A 15,190-nucleotide genomic window follows, 5' to 3' on the forward strand; every position below is an offset into this window, starting at 1 on the left:
AGCTAGTCTTCATAGTCCCAAAGCTCTGCAACGCTCTTGTATGGGCCTTCGCTCTTATTTACAAAAAGGTCTTCTCCATCAAAAATTCTCTTCTGCTCATGTAGAATTCATGATAAGTCTGTAAGCTTGAACCAAATAAAAAGAAGATGAATATCCAATGACACTATCCATAACGTACATACAATTATATACTCTCTCTCTCTCTCTCTCTCTCTCTCTCTCTCTCTCTCTCTCTCTCTCTCTCTCTCTCACACACACACACACACACACACACACACACTAGAAACAGGAATAAAGGATGAAATTGTGGAAAAGACAAATCTAAAATTTCTCTAAGGAGAGACTAACTGATCAGGGAAGCTACTCAAGGCTTTAAAGTCTTCTTCTGGGATTTCCCAACCAGAAACCCTGATATTCTCCTTGATTCTTTCTGGGTGTACGGATTTGGGAATGGCACTAGTTCCCCTCTGGAGAGCCCATTTAATCAAAATCTGAGCTGGGCTTTTGTTCAACTTCAATGCAATCTGAATTGGGCATTAAACGAAAATTGCAAATTAAGCGACATTATATAAAAAACAGAAGAAAAGTTAATGCAAATCTCGAAAAATTTAATTATACTTAGGGAAGAGTATAACCATTTGAACTGTTGGATGCTGGATGAGGTTCCTATCTCCAACAGAGGACCCAAGAGGCGAGTATGCCTGCACCTCACAAGAATATAATAACTAAGTACCACGTAATCTTGTACGAAACTGCAAAAATGCCATTACTTTTAGTATATGAAAATTTAAATTCCAATTGTTTAAACTTCAGATGCTCATAACTTTCCGCTTTTACTAAGTTCGAGTTTAATTTGACAGTCTCAAAATTTTTGAATTATAATACAAAATGGATCGATTAGGCTCTCTTATATTAATCATTTAACTTAAATAAATGGTAATCTTCTACTAACATTGAAGTTTATAATCCTCTCCAAATTAGATGATACTAGTGTACTAGTTTTGTGTAATTTGTCATACAGTTACATGGATCCCCTTTCTCTTGCAAGCATCTAACATCTTGTCATTTCTCCAACCTGGGTGCATCTCCATCTACGTCCAAAACCAAACAATACAATTAGAGTAACTTTAAAAATAGACGAATTCAATCAGTTGATAATGGTACCTGACAGACAGAAGGCTTAATCTCTGCAAACTGAAGTAGCTTTTCAAGTTTTTTAATGGTATAATTGCAAATGCCAATGTCCCTAACCAAATTTTCCTTCACCAGTTTCTCCATTTCTCTCCAAACTCCTTCCATGTCAATCTCCAATACGCCACCTGGTCTTGGGGGCCTAGTCGCGCCGTCTCTCAGGTGAAACGGCCAGTGGATCTACCAAATGCCACACGACCATAATGCATACAAATATACAATCAGTCAATGGTTCAATGCTTCAATCTTTCTTTCTTTTTTTGAAAATTTCAATGCTTCAATCTTGGAACCAATGTCTAATTTTCATTGAAGAATTGAGGCCCATTTGTCTGTATGTTCTTTGCTACTATAAGTATTATCAACCATGTTCAAAATGTGAAAACAACCAATTACTCCAAAAGCTTAAGCTGTTAGAATTGGTGTTATTTAATCATTCATACTTCAACCCCACCCACCCACCACATGTGGTCCCACTTTTGGGTTGGCCCTACACGTGGATTTTTAATATCAAGGAGTTGTTGAGTTTTGAACTCAGGGCCTGCCGTGAGGCAATTGCTCTGATACCATGTGAAAACAACCAATTACTCCAAAAGTTTAAGCTGTTAGAGTTGGTGTTATTTAATCAGTTATGCTTCAACACAAAAGAAAGTAGAGAACAACATAACAGATAAGGAAACAGAGGAGGCTATTATGGTACCAAATAAAGATCCAGGTAGTCAAGTTGTAGTTCTTCAAGGGTTTTGTTGAATTCATTTCGGACTCTTTCGGGTGCCAAGTCGGTGCACCTGAGTAAAAAAACACTGGAAATCAATTCAATTACAAGAGATAAATCTCCTCTATGATAAGAGAAAGGAAGAGAATTAAATCCGTAATGAGTATTGAACAGGTGGGTGTATAACCTTTACATTTTTATTCGACATGTATCAAAAACCCACGCCTATTTTAGAAAAACAATCGCAACATACTATTGAATGTTGCGATTGTTTTTCCATCATGAGAAAATTTCAAAAGAATGTAAAGATTTTAAGTCGATGATTAGCAGTAAATTGTGATTGGCAGTACCCTGAATAATATTATACGGTCTATTATCACTTTAACATCTACAATTAGCAACTTTTCTACTCCAAAGAGAACTAAATCCAATTTAATAAATAAAACACACACAAATAAAGAATTAATTTTAACATCATAAGATTATTCAACCTACATATTATGAGACAATTTAACACAAGTAAATATCCTAACTAAAAAAGATTAATGAAGGGGTGATTAACTGATTATCAGAAGTTATCCCACATATTGATGGAGGAGTCAAGGAGTCATAATGATTATAGGATGTCCCTTGTAGCATTCCTTGTGCTCTTAATTTGGTTCAATTTGGAGTGAAGTGCACATTACCTGAAACAAGGAGAATATCCATAGCACTTGAATTGGGTTTGCAGCCTTTTATAGGCCCCAAACCTTGGGATATGAGTGAAAATGGGAATGTGGGACTATTTGCCCTGGGGTGAAAAGATGGATTGAATAAACTTTCTGCAAAATACCTTGATTTGGTGTTTATGAAGACGCTTTTTTTTTTTTTTTGAAGAATAGTCGGGTCGTGGGCTTTGTTTTAATAACATTAAAAACGTAGAAGAGTAGTCCTTTCATCGGATATTTTCCAATAATTTGAAACAAGGGCTTTCTGTTGGAAAGAAAGGATATTCAGTTAAAACTTGGGCCTTATGTGAAATTAGAGGTTCTTTACTCAATACGAGGAATGGCATTGAATGGTCAATGGAATTGTCACAACTTGCCCTCATCAGTTGGAGCAAGACAAAATGGGTGTACAACCTTCGAATGGGGATCACCCTGCTCTGTGCACTGATTAGTGGAGGACTCTATTCTCTTCCTATTCATGACTCTTTCTAATAAAATGGAGGATCATTGTGCATAAGTTGGAGAAAGGGTTCCTTCTTCCCTCTGACATCAACATTTTGCCCATCCCTCACGCGTCTTCTTTGCCAATTTCAACTCCCTATGAGTCCATAGCATGCCCCCCTATCCCAAATGACTTGAAAAATCCCATTTGAAGGTGCATGTACAGCCATGCATGCTTAGGTAGTGTAGTGGCTATGGCCCCCCAATGCCCAATGCAGGCAAGTGTAAATTAGTCTAGCCCCCCCCAAGTGTAAATTCCTGGCTCTGCCCCTGCCAATAAGCTTGATTGTGTCTGCATCTCATGCTAACTCGGGAAAAGCCACTATCTTCCCTTCTGGTCGATAGTGTTAGAATATGAAGGATCCAACGGTTGGATTGGGTTAAGATCTCACCGTTGGATCATCTTGGAGGTAGATTGGGTAAGTTGGCTAAATGAAGCAACTAGATTTATCTAAACAATGGATAGAAGAGGCAAGCAAGAGATATTAGAAAGTAGATTTGATTAGGTAGATTTGATTAGGATTCTTTCCCTCCATAAATATCTTGATTTGATTCTATGTTTATCATGTAGGTGCTCTATATAAGCACTAACCTACTCTTTGGAATACATCCAAGTTTAGTGAAATCGATTTGTCATGGTATCAAAGCGGGTCGATCCGCCCCTGCGCTGATCACAATCTCGCAGAGCTCGTCCTCCGGCGGACGGCTAGATCGGCCGTCCGCCGGACCCCAATCGATTGCCATTGCAAACACAACCTTTTCATCATCTTCTTCAATTCTACCCGGCCATAGTAAGTAAATCGTTAGTTCTTCTTCCTTGTTTGGTTTTATCTCATCAAACTTTGTTCTCTGGCTTGCTGCTCTTTAATCATCCTATACTAGTTCGATCATCACATCCCTAATCTTCTATAAATCTTATTCTTTCCTGCTACAAGCCCCTGTCGTTACATCTCTCCAAAACTAATTGAGGAAGATGGGGTCCAAGCTAAAAGACCCATATTTTCGGTGAGTCAGTTCCGGATTTCTGTTAGGAATAAACCATATGCTCCTCTTTTGTTGCCATTTGAGATGATATTTTTCTCTCTCTAAGAAATCCCTATGATATCCCATGATATCTATACCCTTTAGAGAAGAGATGGGAAAAGACATGATCTCATAATCTTTGCCAAAGAGGGTTTCTCACGAGATGGGATGGGGATGAAAGGTGTGAAAATATCACCCATTTTTATTTTTTTTGAATCCTACAGCCCCTCTGTTTCAATTTCTTGGCTGCATTTACATAACACCCCAAATATTTGTAATGACACCCCCTTGGAATGATTACCACTAGAAGGCCCAAGCTAAACAACCCCAAAATTGATATTTTTACTCCCACAAAATCCGTGTTGTCGTATTTCGCCCTGTCCTAGCCGCGAACCTTTCGTTGCCGCTCATCTTATTTTCTTTTTCTTCAAATTCTCAAATCTTCATTTTTGAATTTCAGTTGAGGTACATTTTCTTAAGGTGCGTGCCTGAAATAGTGCTCTACTCGGTTGAGGTGCCTCGGTTTGAGGTGCGTGCCCGAGAGAGTAGTTTCAAATTCCCATGAGGATCGGTATTCTAAAACCGACCCATGTTGTCTTGCCCATCGTGGCCCTTTCTTGCCCATTCCGGCATTGGTCCATAGTGACCCATTTCTACTCGCCCATCGAGGCTTGAGTATCATCTAGCCCCATTCAGGCTATGATCTATTGGCTTTTAAGCCCTCTTCATGACACATCAATAAAGCAGCACCTTTTTCGGCAATCAACACAAGTCATCATCATCGGCAACATCTGGCATCATCATCAAGGGCTCTTCATTATCAACTTTAAAGATTGTGCATAGAATTTGGTGGATTTTGATTACATATGCAATTTAGGGAATTCTATTGTATTGGGGAACTTTATTATAATCAAACGTATATCGATTTTCAATCCATATACGTTTGAGGGGGCATGTTAGAATATGAAGGATCCAACGGTTGGATTGGGTTAAGATCTCACCGTTGGATCATCTTGGAGGTAGATTGGGTAAGTTGGCAACATGAAGCAACTAGATTTATCTAGACAATGGATAGAAGAGGCAAGCAAGAGAGATTAGAAAGTAGATTTGATTAGGATTCTTTCCCTCCATAAATATCTTGATTTGATTCTATGTTTATCATGTAGGTGCTCTATATAAGCACTAACCTACTCTTTGTAATACATCCAAGTTTAGTGAAATCTCTAGATTTGTCAGATAGGTCATCGGTACACTTCTCCTCTTGAGGTTTTTTTTTTTTTTTTTTTTTTTTTTTTTTTTTTTTTTTTTTTTTTTCCAAGTCCTACTATTGTTGACTGTGCCAATGATTTTCAGTATCATGCTCATTTCACTAACAATTATAGTATGTTTTACTTGGATTTATCTCCTTGCACATATCGATACATGCACCTACTATGAGGGTGTGTTTATATCATCCGACATGTTATATATCTGATGAGTGTGACTTTCTATTTGCTTCCCCCGACCCCCTATTCTATTCAGCCTCCTACACCTCTGCAATTCTATGAACCATGGCATCTCGGCCCTCTCTTGGTGTCACCTCTTACGAGGATGCCCCCTCCATCCACCCTCTCTTTTACTCTGGCCACTCCACGTTCTCTCTTTGTCTCTCCCCCTACTGATCTTTCCCTGGCTCCTCCCATAAATCTTTTGGTAGACCTTAGCCCCATTCCTTCTACCAACTATTACTCACTCAAATGCTGGGAAATAGAAGCCAAAGACTCAACTCCCACTCGCCTCACATGACCTTGCTCGCTGTATCAGAGAATCTGATACTATTCCCAAGCCAACTAGCGTCAGTCGAGTGTCGTGGCTTTATCAAACCTAGGACTTGGGGATATCATTCCCCCGTTATATGTGGTTAACTTTAGAACCAACAAAATTAAAGATTTATCAGACAAATGAAGCGCCAGAAGTAGGTCATTGTTATTTTGCTAAGTGAAGAGTTGATACCATATCTTAGATGTGATAAAGAGATCCTTCCTATCTACGCCTGCTTGCATGGCGGCCTGCAATGCCTTTCCCACCTATACGAAGACAAGAAAATTATTCTCACACCGAAAAGAGAAACAATAAGGCATAAAGTTTACATACCAATTTTCAATCCATACTCTTTCAAAGTTCTAAACACCCAACATTGTGTTGCGGGCACGGCCAAATCGAATCCCAATTGATTCGGTGCGGCACAATTGAGTACTCAGTTGAAGCGGCTGAATACTCAATTAATGTTGTAATGCAGTCATAACTCCCTCGATAGAGTCAAAATAGTTGGTTAAATACTCAATTAATAGCAAGGTTTAAAATTTCGGTTTCAGTACCGGTTTCGGACCTTGAAATTTTGAAATTTCGGTCGAAATCTGGTACACAAATCGAAACCAATATTCTATTCAATATTTAATTTCAGTCGAAATTCAGGTGAAATATTAAATTAATTAAAAAAAACAGATTTATTAAGTCAAATTTCAGAAAAACCGAAATTTCGGCCGAAATAAATGACCATTTCGGTTTTGTGTGGTTTCGGTGTCGGTCGATTTCGGTCTGAAATTTCGGATTTCGGTCGAAATTTTAAACCATGATTAATAGTCATGTTACGGTCCTGACTGGGGGCCGTCTAGGTATGAGACTAGGTGGGACCCAGCCTGGTAACGAGATTGGTTTAAAGAGTAGGCCTAACGCATTACATCAACTCTGGAACTTTTGGCATATTGGTTAGGTACCTAACAAGTCATGAGTGAGTTGAGGAGAGAGTTAAAAGGAGTTTTGATTGAATTTGTGTGTATAATCTATGAAAATATATACTAGAAATATATATAAAAAAAAAGGCTTAGATTGTGTAAATTCAAAATCTGAAATGTACCTCAACTTGTACTCCGTACTCGGCAGCCGTGTCCCCATGTCTATAACCAGCCTGCAACCATTGTTATTCTTTTCTTATCACTAATATAACCAAAGAAAATACACAAACATTCCTATTATATTTCCTTTCCAATTTGCATCTAGTAATACAGCTACAATATAAGGCCAGAAAAGAATGATGAAAAGAGCATTCCTCCAATTTCATTGTCTATCTAATTTTTTGAAAGAAAAAAAAAAATGATTGCACGTAAGTAAATGGGTCATTAAACTTGGAGAAATTCAAGTCATCAAATTAACAGACAGATAGGGAATTAGAACAATGGAAATCGAATTACCTCTTCAATAGCAGTGTAAACAGCGTAAAAAGCTTTGGAACCAGATCTCCAAGTGCCTTGGAAAATTTCATTTTCTTCGAATGTGAGAGAGAAGGGAGACCTACTGTCATTTTGTAACATCCAACGTAACAGATATCTACAAACTGATTTTCTTTTCTTTTTTATCAAAATTTAAAAGCCACACTTAAAATTGCTGAATTTTGTTGGAATGGATTTTAGGACTGGAGAACGAGTGTAAATTTGGAAAGAAAATTGCAGGACAGTGACACAAATCATAACATGAGGTAAAATAATGGGACCCGCCCCTTCAAAACATGAGGTGTTTAATGGTGGGCCCGATCCTATGCATTGGCTATTTTGGATTGGGTGCACATTGTGAGACCCAGCCTATCAAACATGAGGTAAAATGGTGGACCCAACCATGGGGTTTGAGTGGATTTAGTGGGACCCACCCTATCAAAACAATGTGTAAAATCGTAGGCCCCATCCTATCAAAACATAAGGTATGAAACAGTGGGTCCCACCCGTTGCTGTACAAAAACTCTAGTAAAACTTTTCCATCAAAAAAGCTTTCCAATAAAAATTTTCCAGGTAAGAGAATGAATGGCAAAGGAAAGAACTATTTTGGTATATGGGATTTGCTTGGCAAAATGGCCTAAAGTCATTATGTGGCTGATTTTTGCACATTAGAATAGCTGGGGTGCAACTTGGGTCGGGTCGGGTTGAGCATTTGGTAAAAAATGAATTGGAATCAACCCAAACCCGACCCAATTTTAAGGTTAAAACTCAATCCGAATTCCAAAAAATCAACCCGAGTTGCACCCCTAGAGTAGCCACACATGCTCACTTTTTGGCAGATTTTTTCTAATTCATTTAATTCGCTGTTCTCTCAGGTGGAAGTCAGCAGCGAAATGGCTTTAGGCAAAATTGCCAAGCAAATCCCAAAAATTAGCTTCTAGAGCTCAAATAAATGTATTTTAGAGAGGAATGCCATGTTAGGAAATAATCCTAACCATGGTCCATGGTTGTGGCCTTAGCAAGATCGACGGCCGAGATCATATTTGTTGGTTAGTTATGGTTATATGAAAAGACATAACCATTTAGAGAAGCGATGTAAATGTATTGAAAGGTTGTTTGAGGGATGAGCCAGCGTGATGAGGAGTTGCGTCCCCTCCCTTAAACATCTATAAAAGCCTCCGGTCCCTGCTTGTACACAACTAATCTTTTCCATTCTCTGTGAATCCACATCTAAGAGAAGAGGAAAACAGTCCCCATCACTGTCTGTTGTGGAACAAGGAGATATACCGGAGTGGAACCATTTCAAGAGACAACAAGACAATATCCATGGCTTCCGGTATGTTCTTGTACTATTTCAATTTCAATCCATATGAACCAACTGTGATTTTCTCAAAGTTAGACCGCCAAAGATCCGTTGCCCGTGTTCCTTTTATGATGAACACTTACATGCCAAGGTAGGGCGCGATCTTATTTTAACACATTTAGCCAAAACCACCATCAACAAGTTTGTAGTGTAAAAAGAGTAGTTATAAGTTATAACTCATAAGTACATGAGAGTGTGGCCCTTGAGGAAAAGGGCCCAAAATATCACTTCCCCCTAATCTATACTCTCAATGCTCTTTTAAAAAAATATAGATGTTGGTCAGCCTATGCTTGCAAAGAATATTGTGACAATGGCATGGATAACAAACACGACTATTATGCTAATAATTCGCTCTTTGAACAGTTTTAAGTTGCATCCTCATGTTTAACATTCTCACCATGTGCATTACATTTTTTATGACTCATTGACTTTTTATGGTCGCCCCGTGCAACGCAACTAGTGAATAGAGAAATCTTACTAAACACTGGCGTGCAAGGAAGGCCATCCTTTCCCTATAGCCATTCTACATCATCATATGATTTTTCCAGCAAAGGCCAAAATTTAATAGGATGTTAAGATTACAGTTGACTAACAAAAGATTACATTTGGGCGATTGACAAAAGAACGGTTCAGATCAACCAAATGTGGGACCCATCATGCAGAAGTAGAATTATTAGGCGGATCCTTGAGGCCTAAAAGAGGAAAACAAAGCTTACAATAACCCAATCACAATCTCCCTTTGTGTAAATATCTAACCTCCTTCCTCCATGGCTTCTTCTTCATCTTCTCCTCTACCAATCTTGAAAATTGGGATCGTGGGTTTTGGCCCATTTGCTCAATTCCTCGCCGAAACCATGATCAAACAAGGTCACTCTGTAACTGCTACATCTCGATCTGATTACTCCCACGTATGCTCCCAGATGGGTATCACATTCTTAAGGTAAACACTCGTTAAGGTGCATTAGAAACGTAAAATTACACATGTTTTGAGACTTTCACAAATGTTTTTTATACTTTTTTTTTTTATCAGGGAAATGAAGGAATTTTGCGAGGTTGGTAGTGATGTTCTTCTACTCTGCCCTTCAATCCTATCATTCTCAGAGGTATTAAAGTCGATTCCCTTCAATTCTCTTGACAAGAAAACATTGTTTGTCGATGTGCTTTCTGTGAAAGAATACCCAAGAGATGTTCTCCTGCATGTAAGTCTCTAAAACCCATATTCCAAAACACCTTTTCTTCTTATTTGATTTGGTTTATTCTGATAAGGATAATGGTGGTGCAATTTGAAGGCATTGCCCGAAAATTTTGACGTGCTTTGCACTCACCCTATGTTTGGGCCTGAGAGTGGGAAGGAAGATTGGAAAGGGCTACCTTTGGTTTTCGATAGAGTTCGGATTCGTGATGAAGTTTTATGCAGAAACTTCCTTTGGATTTTCGAGACAGAGGTAAGTAAGATAGAGAAATACAACTTGCTAGGGGTTTCAAGACTATGGTTTAGAGTTTTGGGTGCCTTTTATTTTATGTGGGTAGGGGAAAAGGACAATTTGTGGCTTTTTATTTGATGAGAGGTATGGCATACTAAATTATGTCCTGCACCCATATCTACCTTAATTTTGCAGAGACCCACTAATGGTGGGCCCTTCAAATAATCTCGACCGTTGGATCATTGATCTAGGTGTGCATTTTGCAAACCATTAATTAGATGTTTAAGATTGTTTGATTGGTGCAACATAGAGACCTGAAGAATGGTCCAGATTGATCAAAAGATCGCGAGCAAAATGTCACTTTGAACATCTTGATCACATGATCCTAGGCTCTTGCCCTCAAATCATTTTGGTTTAGCAATTGTTTGTCAAAATCCAAAACAAACAGGACCTAGATCTCTACTAAGGCCCTGTTTTGTTTTGGGATTGTGAATCCAAAACTGATTATTTTTTAGTCCAATAATCAGATTTAGACTCAAAATCAACTCTCTAAATCCAAAATGAATAGGGCCTTAGTATTATCTGTAAAAGCTTTGCAAATTGCTTTAAAAATTTCCCTACTGTCTCAACATTACATGGCTTTACAAACTTTTTTTCTTTCGGCTGGTTAAAATTGACGTTCAAGATCAGACATTGCCATTGCGATTTTAGGGTTGTCGAATGGTAGAGATGTCTTGCCGAGAACACGACATGCTAGCAGGAAGAAGCCAATTTCTTACTCACACCATTGGCAGGTTTGTTTTTTTTTTTTTTTTTTTTGCATTGAGATAACTTAAAAAATGATAGCTTATAAATGCAACATGTAAGAACATGATTTACTCCTCTCCTCTGCAGGATTTTGTCAGAAATGGAGATTGAGTCTACACACATGGATACAAAGAGGTTTGAGGCTATTCTTCAATTGGTATGGTGATACAGTTTGATTACTCTGTGTCTTCTTGTTTCCATTTCGGAGGGTACAATCGGCTTAACCCTGTGACTGTTAGGGGTTTCACTGGACCCTGACAGCCAGATAAGTCCAAAGGATCCGAATGTTAATGTATGGGACTTAGGCATAGGTATGTCAATGGAACCACTTACGACCGTATGCACCTATGTCTTGGTGAGAATCCACTTAGGACGGGTCACGTTCCATTTTGAGTAGGACCGTCCATAGAGTGTTCTAGGTCCTACGTAAAAAGAATTTTCATTGAAACTAAAGCAGGAAAATGAAATGCTGTTTGTGGTTTTAAATTAGGCTTTTAAATGTTATGAAATTATCCTCATGGATAGACATAAATGAATGACAATATAAAGGGTACTTTCATACGTTGGCATTCTCCATTTGGGTCTAGGATGATCCATCAGATTTTGTGGCTACATCTAGGGATCCAATAAACACAGTCAGATCCAGTAGCGCAAATCCTATTCATTAACATTCAGATCCATAGAACCATCTGAGCCCATTGACACCCCTATTTTGGTTCAGCAGTTGGATCTGAACCATGTCTTTCCGAAATTACTACGGATCATGACTTAGACATAGCCACAACATCCCATGGAGCATCCTAGATCCGATTGGAGGATGCCAACTTCATGTTTTTATTTATGTATTCTTGAGGGGTATTTTTGTAATGTTAAAAAACCCTACTCAAAACTAGGGCTGCAACTTGGGTCGGGTTTTACCCGACCCGAAAATAACATGGGTCGGGTTTAGAAATCATGGGTCTTGGGTTGGGTCGGGTATTAAATTGGAAAACCCGACTCAATCTTGGGTAGGGCCGGGTTGAAAGAAAGAAACCCGACCCGAATCATATGGGTGTACTGTGACTTTCTTAAATATCTCTTCAATAATATAGCAAATTATTTTCCAATATATTGATATAATTGGTTCCATTGAGGTGATCATGTCTATTATGTGAAAATAGTGTCCTTTTTTAATTTATATACTTGAGGACATAAATTTAGAGATTTTTGGTGTGAAGATTTGTTTTTTTTTTCCCTACAATCTTTAAATATAGTCACTATCCTACTCTAAAAAATGAAAACCCAACCCGAGAAACTATCTTGCGTAGGGTCGGGTTTACGAATCTCGGGTTTTCCTGTAAAAAGCCCGACCCGAGATAATTCTCGGGTAGGGTAGGGTTTTGGAAAACCCGACCCGCCCGACCCGAGTTGCACCCCTACTCAAAACTGCAAACAATAATTTATTTTGCCACTTTTCATTTCATTGATGATTCTCCTCTATCGAGTTTCTTCCCTCTTTCCTCCCCTACCTAAACTTAACCCACACCAGGTGAGGCGGACCTAGAAAACTCCAATGGACGCCCCAATTCGAAATGGATTATGACCCAGATGGCCAGAGTACAAAGTAGGATCTGAAGAACACCCAGGAAAAAGCTCTGACCCATAAGGGATCCAAACAGATCCTGGCACGTACGTAGGTGGATCTGATCCGAAGTGGATCCGTTGACACCCCTATTGACTGTGAATTAAACTAGGATCAAAGCTATCGCTAGATTGTCGCAACCTTCACATCGAAAATTCAACATGCATGGGTCTCAACTCTCAACCCCTTCAAGTCATGTTTGATACAAAGAAAATAAAGCAAGAAAGTAGATCATGACTGACTAAATGTATTACTTGCAGAAGGAGAGCACCATGAAGAATAGTTTTGATCTATATTGTGGGTTATTCAAGCACAATAAGTTTGCTAAACAGGAGGTAAGTGATTTACAACTGTCATGTACCCATAACCCATTCTGTAAGAATGCAAATATATACTGGATCATATCCTGAAAGAGAGGGAGTTATGGTGCAGTTGGACAACCTGGAGCTTGCATTTCACACTGTCAAAAGGAAGCTGTTGGAGAGAATTGAAGGCAAATAGCACTCAATACATGTGGAGCACATGATTCTTCACCTTTGCCTTTTTACTTGTTATCCTTTGTAGTTTGAAGCATCACAATCATGAGCTTGCTTATCAACAAAATTATGATAATATATTTATCTAATTTCATGCAGAATCAGAAATCTCCACAACTAAGATACTCATCTATCTGTTAGAGAAAATTTGTTTAATCAGACATATTTCCATGGAAAAGTTACCAGCATCCAGTTTCTCTAGTTCACAGTCTCCTATACCTAATGCCAATTTATACAACAAGGTGCCATTCGACGTAAAATGGGTGTAAAACAAATGTTACACCCATTTTCCACTTAAAAATGGGCATAAATTTGTTTCACGCGCATTTTAGGTTGAAAGAAACAAAGACAAATAGTAAATTGTCAAAAAAAAATACAGAGCCAAATAGTAATTTTCAACCGTCCAAATTATGAAAATACCACAAATTTTACTACTACATGCTTCGAGCTTTAGACATTACTCAAGTTTTACTACAATGAAGTAATGCCAAGAGGCTTGTTTCTGGTCAGGTGGGCCATACTGAGATGGGTCTGGTGCCCATCAAAACTGTACAAGTGGAGATAAACTAGCAGTCACCTTTATAACGAAGGTTGAAGACAAAATGGTCAATTGTTCACAATTCATACCTCTAGCTTAGTGTCTTCTGAGGAGTTTTCAGGTATAAAGTGAAGACCCCAGATCTCAAAAACTACATGTCCTAAACGTTGTGACCATGTGGGTCAGGCCTTGATTTTATATGCATGTATCTTTGATTAAACAAAATATAGAACTTCCACTAGCTAAAACTAAAAGTTCAGAGTTTAGACGGTGAATGCAGGATAAAGATAAACAACTATGGCTATTATATTTCTCTGCTAACATGAAGGACTATAATCCAAAATAAGAGGGAGAAAGATTAAGGGATTGTAAGAGTTAATGGGAAAAAGAATTGCTGGTACAAGAACCAGACTCAAGTCATCAAATTAGCTGACAGATAAGGAATTAGAAGAATGGAAGTGGAATTACCTCTACAGTAGCAGTGTAGACCGCATTAAAAGCTTTGGAACCAGATCTCCAAGTGTCCAATCCAACGGCAGGGATGGAGTTCCCGCTTGGAAGCCTAAAAGACATGGTTTCAACATCTGGAGGAACACGAGGTCCTTGTGCCATATTCTTACCTTGGAAAATTTCATTTTCTTCGAATGTGAGAGAGAAGGAAGATCCATGTATAGAGGAACACGTTTCATATGCAAATATTTTACTACCAATGTCCATTTTGTAGCTTCAAACGCAACAGAAATCTACAAACTGGTTTTTGTTTTTTTTTTTAATCAAAATTTTGAAGCCTCACAGTTACACGGCTGAATTTGTTGGAATGGATTTTAGGACGGGAGAAAGAGTGTAAATTTGGAAAGAAAATTGCAGGACGGTGACACAAATCATAACATGGGGTAAAATAATGGGACCCGCCCCTTCAAAACATGAGGTGTTGAATGGTGGGCCCGATCCTATGCATCGGCTCTTTGGCTTGGGTGGACATTGTGAGAGCCACCTTATCAAACATGAGCTAAAATGGTGGACCCAAAACCGTGGGGTTTGAGTGGAATCAGTGGGACCCACCCTATCAAAACAATGTGTAGAATCGTAGGCCCATCCTATCAAAACATGAGGTATGAAACGGTGGGTCCCACCCAATGCTGTAGAAAAATTATAGTAAAACTTTTCCATCAAAAAAGTTTGCACTTAAAATATGTCAGAGCGTTATGTTTGGGTGCTTGGATTGGGTGAATCTAGACCCGGCAAACGGGTAACCCGGGCGGGTACGGGTAAGAAATACCGGCGCGGGTACGGGTAGCCTTTCATGAACCCGGAACCCACCCGGGCGGGTACGGGTACACCCGCGGGTAACCCGACAAATTTAAAGAAGAAAATATATATATATATATATATATATATATATATATATATATATATATATATATATATATTTACGAAAAGAAATTATATGATGAATGGGTGTATGAACACATAAATGTGGTACGATGGATGTACAAGCCTTGATATTTAATCCAACAGC

At 38.6% G+C, this 15,190-nt stretch overlaps 2 protein-coding genes across 3 annotated transcripts; one reads left to right on the forward strand and one right to left on the reverse strand.

Annotated features, from left to right (window-relative positions):
* Positions 1-2: 2 nt before the first annotated feature.
* On the reverse strand, positions 3-14,816 carry LOC143849079 (NAD(P)-linked oxidoreductase superfamily protein). Its single transcript, XM_077358125.1, has 9 exons — positions 14,140-14,816; positions 7,031-7,081; positions 6,127-6,200; positions 1,889-1,976; positions 1,165-1,371; positions 1,020-1,091; positions 636-701; positions 345-524; positions 3-89 (listed from the first exon to the last, which is right to left on the reverse strand). Exons 1-9 carry the CDS (start codon positions 14,386-14,388, stop codon positions 3-5), a joined length of 1,074 nt encoding a protein of 357 aa, XP_077214240.1. The 5' UTR covers positions 14,389-14,816.
* LOC143849080 (arogenate dehydrogenase 2, chloroplastic-like) lies at positions 9,456-13,222 on the forward strand. 2 transcript variants are annotated; one of them, XR_013235539.1, is made up of 7 exons: positions 9,456-9,685; positions 9,776-9,944; positions 10,035-10,190; positions 10,881-10,963; positions 11,064-11,111; positions 12,858-12,932; positions 13,030-13,222. XR_013235539.1 is itself a non-coding variant. In XM_077358126.1 (7 exons), exons 1-7 carry the CDS (start codon positions 9,513-9,515, stop codon positions 13,096-13,098), a joined length of 795 nt encoding a protein of 264 aa, XP_077214241.1. In that variant the 5' UTR covers positions 9,456-9,512; the 3' UTR covers positions 13,099-13,222. The 2 variants fall into 2 exon arrangements, 1 of the variants encoding a protein (XP_077214241.1); XM_077358126.1 differs by having other exon boundaries at positions 11,064-11,133.
* Positions 14,817-15,190: the final 374 nt, after the last annotated feature.

This window comes from Tasmannia lanceolata, unplaced genomic scaffold (genome assembly GCF_043159265.1).
Source record: "Tasmannia lanceolata isolate RefF3 unplaced genomic scaffold, GAP_Taslan_0.1 ptg000016l, whole genome shotgun sequence".
NCBI lineage: Eukaryota > Viridiplantae > Streptophyta > Magnoliopsida > Canellales > Winteraceae > Tasmannia > Tasmannia lanceolata.

Excerpts from the sequence above, each read along its gene's own strand:
- LOC143849080 (XM_077358126.1), top strand. The coding sequence starts at position 9,513 with ATGGCTTCTTCTTCATCTTCTCCTCTACCAATCTTGAAAATTGGGATC. Across the intron at positions 10,964-11,063 it reads CTTACTCACACCATTGGCAG|GATTTTGTCAGAAATGGAGA; the intron begins GTTTGTTTTTTT and ends TCTCCTCTGCAG. Across the intron at positions 12,933-13,029 it reads ATAAGTTTGCTAAACAGGAG|TTGGACAACCTGGAGCTTGC; the intron begins GTAAGTGATTTA and ends GTTATGGTGCAG.
- LOC143849079 (XM_077358125.1), bottom strand. The coding sequence starts at position 14,388 with ATGGACATTGGTAGTAAAATATTTGCATATGAAACGTGTTCCTCTATA. Across the intron at positions 7,082-14,139 it reads TCTACACTGCTACTGTAGAG|GCTGGTTATAGACATGGGGA; the intron begins GTAATTCCACTT and ends CAATGGTTGCAG. Across the intron at positions 525-635 it reads AGCATCCAACAGTTCAAATG|ATTGCATTGAAGTTGAACAA; the intron begins GTTATACTCTTC and ends TGCCCAATTCAG.